Raw genomic sequence first — 15,889 nt, forward strand, 5'->3', positions numbered from 1 at the left:
CTGGGAGTAGGGGTTCGCTGGGATGAAGGGGGTGCTGGAGGGATAGGAAGTGCTGGGGACTGGGGGTGCAGGAGGAGAAAAAGAGTATCAGGAGGTAACGGGATGTATCGGGTGAGAGTGTCAGGGAGATCGGGGATGCCACAGGTGCATCCCAGAGTGACTGAGAGTGCAGGAGAACATGGGGTTTGGGGAGATGTGGGGTGTATTAGGGGTCAGAGTGGGAAATGGGGGTGCCGAAGGTGCGTATGGGGTACACTGGAGGCGTAGGAGTGAACTGGAGCGTTATAGGGGTGCCTAAGGATGTGTGGGTGCACTGGGGGGCATGGGGGCACACTGCCATGGGGGGCTGTGACAGGTGGTACGGTGTGCATTGAGGGGGTGCCGGCGAGCTGTGAGGGTGCCAGAGGAATATGGATGCAGGAGAGATGGGGAAGGAGGGGGATAAATGGAGGTCAGGGGTCTATGGGTGCTTTGTGGGTCAGGCTGCAGGGTGGGAAATGAGAGTGCCGAGAGGATATGGGGTGCATCGGTGGTATATAGATGCACTGGAGGGATATAGGGGTGCATAGTGAAGTAGGGGTGCAGAGGGTATGGGAGCCACCCATAGGGGGTGCAGAGGAGGGAATGGGGGCTGTCAGTGTAACCTGGAACCAGCGCAGGGCTACGGCACCCCAAAACTGCTGCTGTCACCTGCAGGGGTGGGGAGACCCTCTAGTGCTACGGTCCTGCCTGGCCCCCGTGTCCAGGGACACTGCTGGGTTTGGGGGTGCAGGCAGCCCCCCACCCCCGTGCCAGGGTGGTCCGGGCCCCAGCAGTGCCACCCTGTCCCGCAGCCCCGGGGACTCCCAAGCCCCGTTCCAGAGCCAGGAGGGCCTTTGTGCCGTTTTGGGGTCAGAAAGGGGCGTTTCGGACAAAGGAGGGAGCGGAGGCGGCGGTTGGTGCAGCAGTTCCTTCCCGGCCGGTACAAAGGCAAAACAAACCGAAAGCGTGTCTGTGTCCGTGTCCGTGTCCGTGCCCATCCCGTGTCCGTGCCCACGTCCAGATCCATGCCCACACTCCTCCCACGGCTGGCGTGGCGCGGGCAATGCCCTGGGGGCGGCCACCGAGCCCCTCCTGCGCTGGGTCCCCGTGGGCACCCCAGCCCCGCGCCGACTCAGTCCCATCCCGGCTCAACCCAGAGGTCCCCCCGGTTCCCCGCTTGCCGCTGGCATCGGGGCGATGGCTTTTCAGCTGGAAGAGCGGTGGCGGTGGCAGTGTGTCCTAGATGCCACCTCCTGTCGTCTCTCTGTGCTGCCGCTGTCGCCGTGGTGGCTCAGACCTGGCCCTGGTCCCCCGGGATGTCCCATCCCAGACGGATGGGTCGCTCCTCGGCGTTGGCAACACCCCACAGCCCCACGGGGTACAGGGGGGTCCCCAGGGCTACGGGGGATGCTCGCCAGGAGAGCCCGGCTTCCGGGGCAGGATCCGGCCGGGGCGAAGCCGCGTGGAGGGGCTCAGTGGGGGCTGTCACTTGTCACTGTCCCCCGGGGTACCCCGAAACCTGCCGTAGCACGAGACTGAAGCAAGCGAGCATGCGAGGGCGGCGGGCGGGCGGAGAGGGACATCCTATTCACCGGGAGAAAGTGCCCCAAAGGCAGGGCTGGGGGCTGGAGGGGACACGCAGCACGGGGGTGGGGGGGTGTGTGAGCTCAGTGACCCGCTCCGGGGGCGTGAAGGGACCCATCCAGCCTCCGCCGCCACCCAAAAATAAGCATCCTTCTCTCGCCCATCCCTGGGAGCATCCTTTGGTCCCCAGGAGCATCCTTGGTGGCGGGGCCGTGTTCCCGCTCGGTTCCGGGGCGGGGGGAGCAGGATGCGGCCGGAGGGGGTCACACAGCGTCGCCTTCCCACTTTGGGCTTCCATGATGTTCATTCGTCTGTCCGGAAGGGATTGGCAGGACACCGGGAGGAGCACGGGCGATGGCGGCGGCGTGGGGGGAATTTACATGGTACCCGGGGGAGCTCCGGCCAGGGGCGACGCCTTCCCCCATCTCCCCCCGGAGCCCCGCGTCCCTCGGGGGTGTCGATGCGGGGGATGTCCGGTCTCAGTTGGAAATGGGGGCGTCTCTCGAATCCCCCAGCAGCCGGAGGGAGATGGGGTGGGCGATGGCGGCCGGGGTGGGCGCGGGAGCGGGCGGCCGGGTCCGGCGCTACTCGATCACCATGCAGCACGGGAGGTGCTGGGAGAAGTACTTGAAGAGCTCCGGGGTGGCCCCGGGGCAGTTGGTGAGTTCCAGCTCCTCCAGCTCCTGCAGCTGCACCAGCCCCGACAGCCCCGTGGTGGTCAGCAAGGGGCAGCCTGCAAGGAGACAGACAGGGTGCACTGTCAGCTCAGAACACAGCGCCCCCCAAAAATTAGCATCCCAAAAAAATAGCATCTCAAAGGCACCAGCGTCCCAAAACACCAAAATCCCTCCAAACAGGACCAAAGGATCAGGACCTCAAAATCCCAGCACCTCAAAACTCACCACACCCAAAAGAACCAGCGTGCTAAAAAAAGGTACCCCAAAAACCCCAACACTCCAACAAAACCTCCAAAACGTCAGCGTCCAAAAAATCCAGCACTCAAAAATGTACACAAAAAGCAGTACCTTAAAGCACCAACACTCCAAAATACCAAGACCATCAAAGTTAGTACCGAAAAAAAACACCAGAACCCAGAAAACCAGCATGCTAAAGAATAGTGCTCCAAAACACCAACACTCCAAAAAGCAACACCCAAAACACCTGCACCCCAAGGTCAGCCTAAAATCCTAGCATCTCAAAGCACCAATATTAAAAAAAAACCAAGCACTCCAATAAAGAGTGCCCTCCAGAACAGCTCCTCAAAAACCAAGACCCCAAAAAACCCGAATCCCAAAAACATAGCTCCCAAAACACCACCACCCCAAAAAAACCCAGCATCCCAAGAGCCCAGCTGTGGATCTTTCCACACAGGCTCGGCTGTGTGCAGGTGCCTGCTGGCTTGGGGGGATGCTTGCTGTCCCCAGGGCCCTCTGTCCCCATGCCCTGTGCCTCCCCAGCCCCATGGGCTCTCTGGTCCCTGGTAGCAGCCTGAGGGTCTCACCTGCCAGCGAGAGGAGGCGCAGGCTGCCCATGCCCAGGAGGTGCTTCAGGCCAAAATCCTGCACCTGGAAGAGAAGATGGGATGTGGATGAGGCGGGGACAGTGGGGACAACCACAGCACCAGGGCTCAGCACTGCTGAGCTGGGGTAGGGCTGGGAACCTGAAGCAGGGTGCAGGATGCTGGGGCAGTGTGCTCGCTCTGGGTGCCGGGGCAGGGAACTGAGATGGGGCAGGGCGCAGGGAGCTGGGTGCTGGGGAGGGGAGCTTGAGCAGGATGTGGGGTATTGCAGCAAGATGCTGGGGCTGGATTGTGGGTGCAGGGCCGGGCTACTGGATCTGGATTGTGCAACAGGGAGCAGGGAGCCAGGGCAGGGAGTCTGGTGCTGCAGCGGGATACTGGGTCTGGGGTACTGTGCTGGGGCAAGGATGCAGGGTCAGAGTGCCAGGGCTGAGTCCTGCTGAGCTCACAGGAACTCTCTGCTTCCTGGCACCAAGTCTTGGGGTCTTCAGCCAGCCCCAGGAGCCCACCCTGAGCTCATGGCCCATCCCCAGGGAGATGCCACCATGCCCTCTCTGCCGCGCCGAGCCAGGATGGGCACAGCCATGTTCCACACCTACCTGGCAGCACCAGCGCAGGTAGAGGCTCCGCAGGGATGACATGGTGGACAGGTAGCTGAGGCCGGTGTCGGTGATCCGCACGCACCTGCCAGGACACGGGGTGTCAGAGCCAGCTGGTCACCCATGGGTGTCCCCAAACCATGGCCCCCATGCTGCACCCTCTGCTTCCAGCGTGGCTCAGCATGGCATGGCTTGGCACGGCATGGTTTGTCATGGGGTGATGTGGCACAGCACAGCTTGGCATAGCCTGGCATGGCATGGCATACATGGCATGGCATAGCTCAGCATGGTATGGCATGACTTGGCATGGCTTGGCATAGCTTAGCATGGCATGGCATGGCCTGACATGGCTCAACATGGCATGGCATAGCTTGGCATGGCACAGCTCGGCTCAGCACAGCCCTTTACCTGTCGAGCACCAGCTCCTCCAGCTTGTGCAGGTCACAGGCGATGTACTCCAGGGCCATGTCGGTGATGCGGGGGCACCAGGACAGGTCGAGGCTGCGCAGCTTCCGCAGGTTCTCGGCCACCAGCTCCACACCGTCATCCGTCACCTTGGAGCAGCCCGAGAGGCTGAGGACGCTCAGGTTGGGCAGGCTGTGCACCATGTTGACCACGCCGTGGTTGGTGATCTCCCAGCAGGAGTTGAGGCGCAGGGTGTGGGTGGTGTAGCCCTGCTTGGCGGTGAAGTAGGCGAGCGCCGTGTCCGTCACGTGGTAGGCTTGCAGGTTGAGCTCGGTGAGGTTGGGCAGGAGCTGCGAGATGGCGGCGATGGCGTCGTCGGCCACGTTGATGCAGTCGCTGACGCTCAGCGCCGTGATGCGGGCGTTGAGGCTGGACCACAGCCCGGCCTCTGTGAAATCGTTGCAGCCTGACAGCTCCAGCCGCACCACGCCCTGCATCTGCTCCAGCATCACCTGCCGAGGGGCAGGGGGTCAGGCCATGCTGGGCACTGCCACCCACCCTTGTGCATCCCTGTGCCCCCACCGCGGCTCCCTCTGAGCCCCCCGTGGCTCTTCCCACTGCTCCCAGTCTTGCCTGGGTCCAGTCTTCTCCCTGGGACTTCCCTGGCATGGGTTCAATGCCTGCCTTAGGACATGCCAGCACCAGTGGGAAATGGGAGGGGACAGGCAGGGACCCTTGGGTGCAGCCCCAGCATTGTTCCGGGTGCTGCTGGCAGGGTCGGGATTGATGCCTGCTCCCAGCACAGAAACTCCCCGGGAGCTGAACTCACAAATATGCCCATGGAGCAGCTGGTGCTGTGTTTGGCCATGGCACAGGGCAAGGGTCTCAGTGAGGACCTTGCCTTGCCCCCTGAATTGCCCCATCTCTATCTGACCCTCAGCTCCTTGCTGGGGAGCAGCCAGCCAAGCAGGAATGTCCCATTCCCAGAGCCCTGCTTGTCACCCACTGTCACATCACTGCCCAGCACGGCCACCTCACCTGGCTCTGCCTTCCTGGAAGCACCCACAGGCAGCAGGGAGCCCTGACGGCCTCCTGATCCTGCACAGGCTGCACCCATCCCACTGCCCAGAGCACAGGCAGGGCCTCCCAGTGCTGCCAGCACCTGTGGGATGGCCACGCCACCTGCCTGCTCCTTCCCTGTGACCAGTGAAAGCTCTGCCCAAGTGTGTGTCCCCAAGGCCACCAGGACCGACCTGCCACCGGCACATCTCAGCCACCCCAGTCACTTCAGCAGGGTCACCTACCTCCAACCCCGCATCTGTGATGGTCGACCTCTTAAGGCTCATGGACTTGACCCCCTTCTTGGAGAGGGGGTAGTTGTCAATGAACTCACAAATGTCCAGGTCGGAGACACCCACGAGGCAGAAGCCGTCGAAGCCGCGGACGGCGAAGCCCTGCAGGCTGACGAACTCCTTCTCTCCACCGGGCAGGACGTTGTAGAGCTCTTTGGTGTGCAGGACGGGCGTCAAGCCCACCCAGAACTTGGGCTGGTAGAGCACCCGCCGCCATGCCTTGCACACCTGCGCCAGCACGCACTTCTCGCACGCTGAAAAGTACCAGAACAGGCGGTTGAGGATCTTCTCGTCCACTGCCAGCTGCCTCTCCGAGGGCGAGCCTGGCAGCCGCTCCGGAGAGGGCTGCTCCGAGCCTTCGCTCGCGTTCAGTCCCACCAAGGAAGCGCCGGGAGGGGAGGAGACGCTGGCCAGAGTGGCCAAGGAGAGCGGGGAGGCCAGGCTGGGGATGGGCAGGTCGCTGCGGTGGGCTAAGGCCGGGCTGAGGATGGCAGGCACGGAGGAAGGCTGGCACAGGCGGTTTTTCACGGCAGGGGTGCCTTTGGTGATGCTGGCGGAGCCGAGGCCGTTGGGTTGCGTGGGGATCTTCACCAGTCCATTGCGGGGCAAACATGGGGGCTTGGTGTCGCCGTTTCTCGGGCTCGACATCTTCCACGGGTCTCTCTGTAACACAGGGGTGTGGGATGAGGGGCTGTGGGTCTGATAGTGAGGGTGGAGGAGGTGGAGGCTGGGGGAGGTGGTGGCAGCAGTGAGGGGGGAGGTCCTGGGGGCCCCTGAACAGGGTGGCATGTGGGACCAGGTGGTGCAGGGCTGTTGGGCACAGCCACAGAGGGGGACATATCTGGGACACAGAGCAGGGTCCTCCCAGAAGCTGCATGGCTCTGGCATCCCCCTGTGCTGAGCGAGAGATGGGGATTTGTCCCTGGACATTCACATCTCTCTCTGAGCCTAGAATCCAGCATGGCTAATGGGAGACAGAGAAGGATCCACTGACTGTGTTGGAGGGGAAGGGACCTCAAAGCCCATCTCATTCCACATCCACACCATGGGCAGAGACACCTCCCACTAGCCCAGGTTGCTCCAACCTGGCCTTGGATACTTCCAGGGATCCAGGGGCAGCCACAGCTTCTCTGGGCAACCTGTACCAGGGCCTTCCCACCCTCCCAGGGAACAATTCCTTCCCAATATCCCATCCAGCCCTGCCCTATGGCAGTGTAAAGACATTTCCCCTTGTCATCTCCCTCCATGCCTTGTCCCCAGTCCCTCTCCAGCTCTCCTGGAGTCCCTTTAGGCCCTGGAAGAGGCTCTGAGATCTCCCTGGAGCCTTCTCCAGGTGAGCACCCTCAGCTCTCCCAGTCTGGCTCCAGAGCAGAGGGACTCCAGCCCCCAGTGCATTTTTGTGGAGGGTAGCGGGCAGAGCTGCCTGTGCCCTCCATGCCAGCCAAGCCCTCAGCACTGAGCCTGTGCCGCTGATCCTCGTGGAGCCTCGAGGCAGCCGGGCAGCACCCGGCAGACCTGGCCAATAAATATTGCAGTGGCAGCAAGGCCAGCTTCCCAAGGGCCCCGCCGCACTCGCCATCCATTATTCAAGGCATTTCCCTCTATAAATATGGAAGTGAATTATTGATGGGGCTCAGCCCCCTCCCCCTGCCCAGCCAGGGCCTGGCACAGGGCCCTGCCTGACTGCTGCCTGCCCTGCCTGCACCCCGTGTGCCAATGCCACGCCAAACCCTGCCAAAAAGCTGATCCTGGAATCTGCTGATGGGACAAGGAGCTGAAGCATGGGAATGCAGTTTACAGTGCACAGAGCAGGGGACAGGGACGTGGCCCTGAAGCCCCAAGGGGTGATTGGCACATCCACCCATCAGTGAACAGAAACTGAGGGGTTTCTTGCCTGCCAGCTCCTCTCAGACCCAAGATTAAAGCAAGGAAATTATAGCTGCTTGATTTGGGATGGAGAAAGTCAAGCCCGATGGAGGGGCACTGAGGGAAGAGCATCCTGCTCATGGCCAAGCTCTGTGGCCCCTGAGGGTGCTCCATGCAATCTAGATCCCCTGCTGCCCCAGCCCATCCCTTTCACCCTCACAGCATCCCTGGCCTCATCCAGCTCTCCTGGAGCACCCGGGGGGGGGGGGGGGGGGGGTTCAGCCATCCAAAAAAGAGCTCAGAAGCGCAGTCAGCTGCCCGTGGCACATCTGGAAAACGCACGGGATGCACGGCACATGGCATCTCCCGAGGACAGCGTTCCCAGCACAGCGGGGCCGTGGGACGGGGCTGGTGGGAGCTGCCGCAGCCGCTGCCGTGGTGCGAGCGGAGGTGCCAGCAGACAGCCCGGCTCGGTGGCAGCGTCCCGGCGAGATGCAGCCTCCGGGGACGAGCCCAGCCCTGTGCAGACAGTCTGGCGCCGCTCCCGGCTTGGATGCAGCCGCTGCTGCCTCCGCTCACGCTGCCCGACAGCGGAGCTGGGCCGCCGATGCTTGGACATGTGTTAAACTCGGTTGAAAGCAGGAGAAGGGGAGGGGAGAGAAGAGAGAAACTTGAAACCAGCGGCTCGATGCTTGGCAGCAATTAGGGAAGTAAACAGAACGTGCACCGGGCTGTCTCACAGCCACAGAGTGCCAATCCAAAGAGATTATTACCAGGTGGCACGGGGAGACTGGCGCTGCGACACCGAGCCTGCTGGGCACGCTGGTTACCCCCAGAGAAGGGGCAGGTGGTGGCACAAGGACAGTCCCGGGCCTCGGGAGCCCAAGGGGACAGTCACAGGAGGAGACAGATGCTGACAAGTCGCCGGACTCACACGCAGCCAGCAGGAGATTTTGGCACCGCATCCAACCAGCTCAGTGCTCGGCAGGTCCCCTAGGCCGAGCCCAGGGGGCTCAGCAGCTTTGCCCCTCCTGCCTTGGAAAGCTGAGCCAGGTCTCTCCTGCCCAGAGCCCTCGGGTTGCCTGAACAGAACACAGAAATCCCGAACCTTGAGTGAGCTGGAAAGTCACTTCAAATAGAAAGATTGACAGAGATTCGAGCCTCTGAGCACAGGAGGATCCGGACAGCGCTGGGGGGAAGCCAGGCAGGCATTTCTCTCTGGGGAGATGAGCAGGCAAGAATTTGGGTGTTCCTACCACTCCCAGGCATGGAACTGTGCTTGAAGAAAGACCCTAGTGTGGAGAAGGTGTGCTGGGGGCACGGGCTGGAGAGGGGAATGGGTCCAATAGCCGCTGTCTCTGGCACTGAGGGGGCAGTGCTGGCATCTGCCCTCCTGTGCCATAGGAAAGCCCCAGCCTGCAGCTAGGCAGCCCCACAGTTCCTGCAGCCCAGGACTGAGCCCACATTGCTCTAATGTCGAAAGTGCAGCTCCCACAGTCCCTGGAGGTCACAGCTGCTGAGTGCAGGGACACCCAGAGCATGCCCTGCACCTCCCTGAGCCCTCCCAGGTCAGAAACAGCGGATGGACAGGTAAACACAAAGCTCGCCTTGGAGGTGTCACACTCTCCCCGATGTTCCAGCAGCTCCATGAACACCTCCATATGCTTTTTGGCCACTCCAAAGCAGCAGGAGAGCAGAGATTTGCCCTTTTCCCTTCTTCCTGTCATCTCACTGATTGCAGAACGCATGACTGGGCCAAGCACAACATCATCATCAGGATTGTTCAGCACTCGGTGCAATCCTCGCTCTGGGATCCCACAGGAAGGGCCCAGACTTGCAGCCCCCCCCTCCAGAGCCCCCCTTTGCTCTTTGGAAGTGTCTCCCAGCAGTAGAGAGCCAGCTCCCAGCCCAGTGGGAGAAAATCTGACAAAAACAAAGGTCGAAGTCCTTCAGTCTCCCGAATCCACTCCAGGGTGCACATTTCACACCATACGTCACTGCCAGAGAAGTGACTCCGTTCAGGAGGGGTTTGTCACCCACGGTAAGTGATGATGCAGTGGTGAGGGGTGGATTTGACGCAGGGAAAAAGAAGAAAGCCGGGGTCTAAGCGCCTGTCACCAAAACATTGCACAGACAATGAGGATGCTGGGATGAACAGGATGGAAACTGCCAGGAAGACAGAGCTTGTCCAACCTGTTGGCGAGTTTACTATCTCCACGTGGTAGTGACGAGGCATGAGGGCCTTAAGAGTCAGGCAGGGCCATCAGTCACCGTGTTAGTGCCTCCCTGCATGGGGATCCCTGGCTCCTGGATCACACAGTTATCCTGCTGCAGCAGGGATCGGGGGTGAGCTCTGGGACAGCCTATCGAGGGCTCCGTGTCAGCCGCACCGGAGGCCACTGGAAACCCCGGCGTGAGAGCCCCGAAACCCCGACCGTGCTGGGGTCAGCACCGGGGCCAGCGGCAGTGCCGGTCAGCACCGGGGCCAGCGGCCGTGCCGGTCAGCACCGCGGCCAGCGGCCGTGCCGGTCAGCACCGCGGCCAGCGACACCCGCAGGGACACCGCGCTCGATTCCCCGCCAGCCGGGCCCTGGGAGAGCCACCCCGCCACACCAGATCCTCGTAAGGGAACCTACACCACCCCGCCAGGGCCCTGCGAACATCCAGTATTGCTCCAACAGATCCTACTATAACCCAGCAGGCTCCTGTGCAGATCTGCTACTGCTCCACCTGATCCCTGAGAGAATGCATGATTGCCCCACAGACTCCCCGTGAGACCCTGCTATCCCCCCACAGGGTCCCTGCAGCCCCCGCCGCTGCCCCCCAGCTCGCCTCGGAGCTTTGTTATTGCTCTGCCAGGACCCAGAGCTGCTGCGGAGCGATCCCAGCGCCGCTCCGGTGGCAGAGCGAGCAGCCCTCGCTCCCGGCTGCCGGCACACACTCACACACTCGCTCACGGGGATGTGCAGACGGACACACGGACAAGCGCGGCCCCGCGGAGGGGGGGATGCCCGGCACAAGCCGATGCTCGCACACGCTCACACTCACACACAGCCGGAGCCGCCGCGTGCACGCGCGCCCGGGGTTGCATCAGCTGAATTCATTAGCCCGTCTATTTTTACTAATGCAGCAAATCAAGTTGCTCTACAGGCGGAGAAAACACACCCGACACGGAGTGCTGTGGCGGAGCACGCAGCCGAGGCTTTTGTCCAGCACTCCTGAGGGGATGAGCTTCCTGAGGCTCCCGGGGCTCTGCGCAGGGGCCCAGCCAGCAGCGAGGCTCCCGCCTGGGGGGCTGAACCTGCCTCCCGGAGCACACGGCGGCCATAAAGGCGTCCCGCTGCAGAGCTCCGTGCTGTGCAGCTGCATCCTGCTCTGATCCCACCGGATCAGAACACTGCCCGTGCTGTGAGCAGTGGCTGTGCCACCGCCGACCCCCGAGCCTGGGTCTCTTCAGAGGGCTTGGATCACCCCAGAAATGAGGACTCTGGAGGAGCCACTGGCTCCCCCGGAGATGGAGGGGCAGTGGCTGTGTTTGGGTAGGGAGATGCAGTACCCGTGTGTGTGTGTGTGTGTGTGTGTACAGGTGGATTTGTGTTCCCAGGCTTAGAACTCACACAGGTGAGCTGGGAGAGAGGCTCAGAGCACAACTCCAAACTCCTTGCTGCACAGTCCAGGAATTCACAGTAGGGAAGGGCCTTGCCTCTCCACCTGGCTCTGGAGACCGGCTGCTTGTGTGATGAGAGCTGGGAAACTCCCTCCTGGGGCTGCCCTGAGAGCTCCTGGGGAGACCCAAGGTCTGGGAGCAGCTTTCCCACTCCCTTGATGGCTTCCAACAACGCCAAGGATCTCATCCCCCCTTCCAGTGGACAAAGAGGCTTAGGAAGGGCTGGGAAGATGGCTGGTTTGAGTCCCATTGCTGGGGGCTGCTGGTGAATCCATTGCTGGGTCTTGCAGCTCATGGCCAAGCAGCAGAGCTGTCACAATAGGAACCCCCAGCACTGCAATCTCTAAGGTCAGGTTCAGGCTTTGCAGGGTCAGGCCCATGCCCAGGGAGTCAGGAAAAGCTGTCTGGGGTGCCAGCACCAGGCTCTGCTCAGGTCCCCACCACTTTGGGCTTTGCTGAGAGAACAGCTCCTGTCTGGGGGCGCTGCAGCTCCTGTCCCCCCAGCCCTCAGCATGGAGGAGTTGCAGGGAGAAGGCAGAGCTCCAGCCCCAAGTCTGGCTAAGCAAAACTTCCTCACAACAGGGTTCCCTCTGACCACCAAGTCCTCCTGCAGCAGCTTTCAGCTTCTATGCTGAAACCCCCAGTCTCCTAGAAACATCAAATTCTGACCTCTCTCATTTTTCCAGGCAGCCCCTTGTCCCCTTGGGAGGAATCCCACACCCAAAAGGAGCACGAGAGGGACAGATTCAGGGCAAAGCTGGACCTCTGGTCCCCTCCCCTCCAGCCTCCTCTGGAGATCTTGACTCTCACACCATGGAAGGATGCTCGTGCTTAAGCCAAGCTTCTCCCTGCTCCCCGCTGACCGAGGCAAGGAGAAGAGGGAGCCACTCCTCACGTGCTGGATCCTACCCAGCCTGGCCTCCTCTCCCTACAAGCCCAGCCAGAGCCCAGAGACAGCTCCCGGTGTGTCACAACCCTTCCCTCTGCCCCTCCTGGTCCCAGGAAGAGGAGAAATGCAAGATCCCATGAGGAGCCAGGGGAGTTGTCTCCAGCACAGGATGTGGATGCGCTCCTCAGGTGCTGCTGGGGTTTGTGCCTCCCCAAACCCTTCATCCCTCCACACACAGTGACAGCCACACAAGAACCGGTGTCCCTTTGCCCCTGGGCTCAGGGGTCAGGCTGGCAGCTGGGGTTGGGGTCAATCAGGGGCTGGTGGGACACCAGGGCAGGCAGTGTACAGCCATGGCACTCCTTGATGAAGTGGGCTGTGGATGCTAAATGTCAACACGGGTTCCAAAAGCCATCAGATGCCTCCTGGAAGCAAAGGCATCATTCTGATCGTGCTCCCACTTCCCCTGTCCAAGAGCTGGCATGGATCGTCCCTCCAGCAGGGAGAAACCCTGGAGAAACAGCTTCTGCTGAACTATGCCCTCCTCAAACACTCTCCTCTTCAGCCCTGAGCTCCTCCCGTGAGCCAGCAGCCCTGGAGCACCCAGCACACGTGGCTGGTCCCCGTGGCATGTGGGCAGAGGTTGGAAGGGGGTGGGATGCTGCCAAAGGAGCTCTGCTCGCCCGCGCACCCAATCCTGCTCCCTCCCACACCATCAGCACCCACTCGCCTCCCGAATTCCCTTTCCACTCTCTGGGTGCTGCTCGTTCTGCACAGGCACTGCTGGGGAGCAGTAGGAGATTGGAGATGGGCAAACAGCTACAGGCAGGATGATGTAGTTTTGCCATGGAGCTGCCAGAGCCTGAGCCAGGCACAGCTTAAATCTGCAGAGCAGAGGGGCAGGATCCAACCTCCAAACTCAAAGTGCTCCCATCCAGTTATCCTTCTGTCTGGCCACCTCCCCGTGGGATGGTCAACATGTCTGTGATCCCACTGGAGAGGACAAGGGAACCCTTTCCCCACTCTCGTCTTACCCTGGCCCAAGTGAGGGTCACTCCTTCCCCATAAGCAGGATTTGGGGAGGCATGAGGGTCCCACTGCCAGGGATGCTTGTCCTGCTGCTCCCCACTGCTGTGGAGCTGCTGGCACAGGGAGGGGAGCAGGCAAAGGGATCGATGTGGGGGAAGCCAGCTCGGGGAAAAATAGATATCTAGCTCATTAAAAATGGATGCTTGAGTGAGTCCTCCCCACTCCAAAGCCACCTCCCTCCCTCTTCCTGGTAGCCGGAGTGAAATCAGCACCCAGCTTCCAGAGGAGGGGAGATGCCAGCACGGCACGGTGCTCGCTCTGTGCCTGCTGCTCCCAGCCTGAGCCCCTCGGGTGCTGTGCAGGGGCCTCGAGACCCCCTAGACCCTGGGCAGAGGGTGGGCATGGAGAGGGTCTGCCAGGAGCTTCCCTGCTGCAGGGACTGCCACGCTCTGGCCTTCCCTGCCCAGGCACTGCCACATCCCACCACACCGGCAGATGCCCGAGAGGCAGAGCTCAGTGCCCCTGGCGCCCCTGGAACTCCACATGGCCAAGATCTTGGGGGTCTCTAGCTGGTTGCTGCCAGAACCCCGTGCCTCAGTTTCCCCCAGCCATGCTCAGCCCCAGCCATTCCATGGGGTCGAGCCTGCCTGGTTCCTAACCCCACACATTGATCCCTCTGCCCATCCCCATCCTCCACACCACCAAAACAAACTCCTTGTTTCCATCCTGGACTGATGGGAGATCCATGGCCCCATGCTGAGCTCTGCAGGACCCTGCTGTGGGGCTCAGCCCCCTCATCCCAGCTAGGGCCTTCCTCTTCCTCCATCCCCTGGACTCTGGGAATGGGGGGTGGCTGTCTCTGTCCCCCCATCCCTTGGCTGGTGTCACTTTGCATCCACAGAAAGCCGCATCGAGGTTTTGGGGTGTTCGAATGTTTGAGCGCAGCCTCGGGGATGCCAATGGTGCCACCAGGGAGGACAAGAGGAATTTTAGAGGCTGGCAGCAGAGGTGGAAGGGGGCAAACATCAACCCCACACTGGAGTAACCCTGTCCTTACAGCAATGTCTCCTTACACCTCCATCCCAGAGCAGCCCTGCATCCCGCGGGATCCACCTGATCTCCCCTTTTCCCTGCCTTTACCCACCCGGTGGTGCTCTGCCATGCTGGGGGGAGGACATAACACATCACCTCACCCCCCCCACATCCCCCCCTCCCCAAACCAAGGGGGCGGAGGGGGCAGCATCACTGGGGCGGGGGAGGGTCATACCGACCACCATCCTCTGCTGAGCTACCGGGAGGCGGGGGCGGAGGGGGGGCCACCGGACCGGGAGCCCCGGGGCCGGGCCGGCTCCGCCGCCGTTATATAACGCGGCTCCATGATGCGGGATGCGGCTGGGGGTGGTTGCGGTGCCGGTGCCGGTACCGGTATCGTTACCGGTAGAACAGGTACCGGCACCGACCCCGGCACCGGCACCGACCCCAGCATCGGCACCGACCCCGGCACCGGCTTTGTGTGGTAAAGGGTTTTCCCGAGCGGCTCTTACCTCCAGCCCTGTCTCCCGAAGCTCATGCCATGCCTTGTGCCCGTCTTCTTTCGGTTGCAGCAAAAAATCCCACCAGGAAGAAAACGGCGAATAATCCCCCCAAAAATCCCCGTTGGCAAAGGGGCCGGATCCCGCCCGGCCCCCGCCCCAACCCCGCGAAACAACAGGAAAAATAAGCGGGGAGTGGAGGGGGGGAATAGGGCCGGATCCGGATCCGGGGGGATGGAGAAGGGGGGCCCTGCTGCCAGCCAGCCCAGGGAGCTGGGAGCACACGCACACGCGCGTTTGCACACACGCACACGCGTGTCACCAGCGGAGGCTGTTAAAGGGACACGGTCACCGGCAGCGACAACGGAGCGCGCTGGGAAAGCACCGGCATCGGCACCGGGAGAGGCGAGGTGAGGGTGCGGGACACAAGGAATGATGCGGGGGGGTGCGGGCAGGGCTGGGCTGGCAGCTGGGTGTGCAGGGAGAGAGGGGTGGTGGGTGGGGGAATGCAGGGGTGGAAGGATGGGGGATGGAGGGGGGGATGGATCGAAGGAAGGATGAAAAATGGAGGGAAGAATGGAGAGAGGCTGGAGGGATGAAAGGATGAATGGAGAGGTTGAGGAATGGAAGGAAGAATGGAGAGATAAGGATGGAGGGGTTGGAGAGGATGGAGGAATGAAGAAATGGAGGGAAAATTGGAGAGAGGAAGGGATGGAGGGGTGGAGGAAGAAATGGAAGGATGGATGGATGGATGGATGGATGGATGGATGGATGGATGGATGGATGGATGGATAGATAGAGGGATTGGGGAAGGGATGGAGGGATGGGGTGAATGGAGAGATGAAGGGAGGGAGGGTTGGAAGGCTGAAATGGAAGATGGATGGAAGGCTGGATGGACAGATGGATGCTTGCTCTGGCTCTCTCCCCACCAGGGCATGGCAGGCTCGAGATCCTGGTGCAGATCCTGCTGCAGACCCTGCTCACCCCGGCAGCCACCTAAGGCTCTGCTGACAGCCCCTGGGGCACAGCGGTGACACTCGACCCCACGCCAGCCCCCCGGGGTGCAGCCCCACATGCTGAGGGGAATCACCTGCCCAAGCCACGTCTGGCACTGTGACCCGCTGGGGGTTGTCCCATTGCTGTCCCCCACGTCCCAGCACTCCCAGCTCAGCACCCACCCAGCGCCCCCAGTTTGGACCCAGCTCCACCACTGCTCCCCAAACTGGAGGGAACTGGTCAGCAGCCACATTTAAACCCGTCCCCTCTGCCTCCCCCCGGCACGGCTCCATGTGAGCAGCAGGTCCAGCTCGGCCTGGCTGGCCCTGGGGAGGCTGAGGGAGCTGCCTGAATCCGGCGCCTGGCTCCTGCTTCCATTATTTATAAGGCAGGTTAGGTTTCGCACTGGCAGCTGGGAGGGGGCTTGGGG

General features: G+C 61.8%; 1 protein-coding gene across 2 annotated transcripts; it reads right to left on the reverse strand.

The window, feature by feature from the left end:
• Positions 1 to 934: 934 nt before the first annotated feature.
• On the reverse strand, positions 935 to 14,611 carry FBXL16 (F-box and leucine rich repeat protein 16). 2 transcript variants are annotated; one of them, XM_088174620.1, is made up of 6 exons: positions 14,476 to 14,611; positions 5,433 to 6,143; positions 4,132 to 4,478; positions 3,724 to 3,808; positions 3,107 to 3,170; positions 935 to 2,338 (listed from the first exon to the last, which is right to left on the reverse strand). In XM_088174620.1, the coding sequence occupies exons 2-6, from the start codon at positions 6,126 to 6,128 to the stop codon at positions 2,190 to 2,192; spliced, it is 1,341 nt and encodes a 446-aa protein (XP_088030746.1). In that variant the 5' UTR covers positions 6,129 to 6,143; positions 14,476 to 14,611; the 3' UTR covers positions 935 to 2,189. The 2 variants fall into 2 exon arrangements, with proteins under 2 accessions (XP_088030746.1, XP_014744003.1); XM_014888517.2 differs by having other exon boundaries at positions 4,132 to 4,640.
• Positions 14,612 to 15,889: the final 1,278 nt, after the last annotated feature.

This window comes from Sturnus vulgaris, chromosome 16 (genome assembly GCF_052056855.1).
Source record: "Sturnus vulgaris isolate bStuVul1 chromosome 16, bStuVul1.hap1, whole genome shotgun sequence".
In the NCBI taxonomy this organism is placed as follows: domain Eukaryota; kingdom Metazoa; phylum Chordata; class Aves; order Passeriformes; family Sturnidae; genus Sturnus; species Sturnus vulgaris.

Excerpts from the sequence above, each read along its gene's own strand:
- FBXL16 (XM_014888517.2), bottom strand. The coding sequence starts at position 6,128 with ATGTCGAGCCCGAGAAACGGCGACACCAAGCCCCCATGTTTGCCCCGC. Across the intron at positions 3,809-4,131 it reads GAGGAGCTGGTGCTCGACAG|GTGCGTGCGGATCACCGACA; the intron begins GTAAAGGGCTGT and ends GTGTCCTGGCAG. Across the intron at positions 3,171-3,723 it reads ACCTGCGCTGGTGCTGCCAG|GTGCAGGATTTTGGCCTGAA; the intron begins GTAGGTGTGGAA and ends CTTCTCTTCCAG.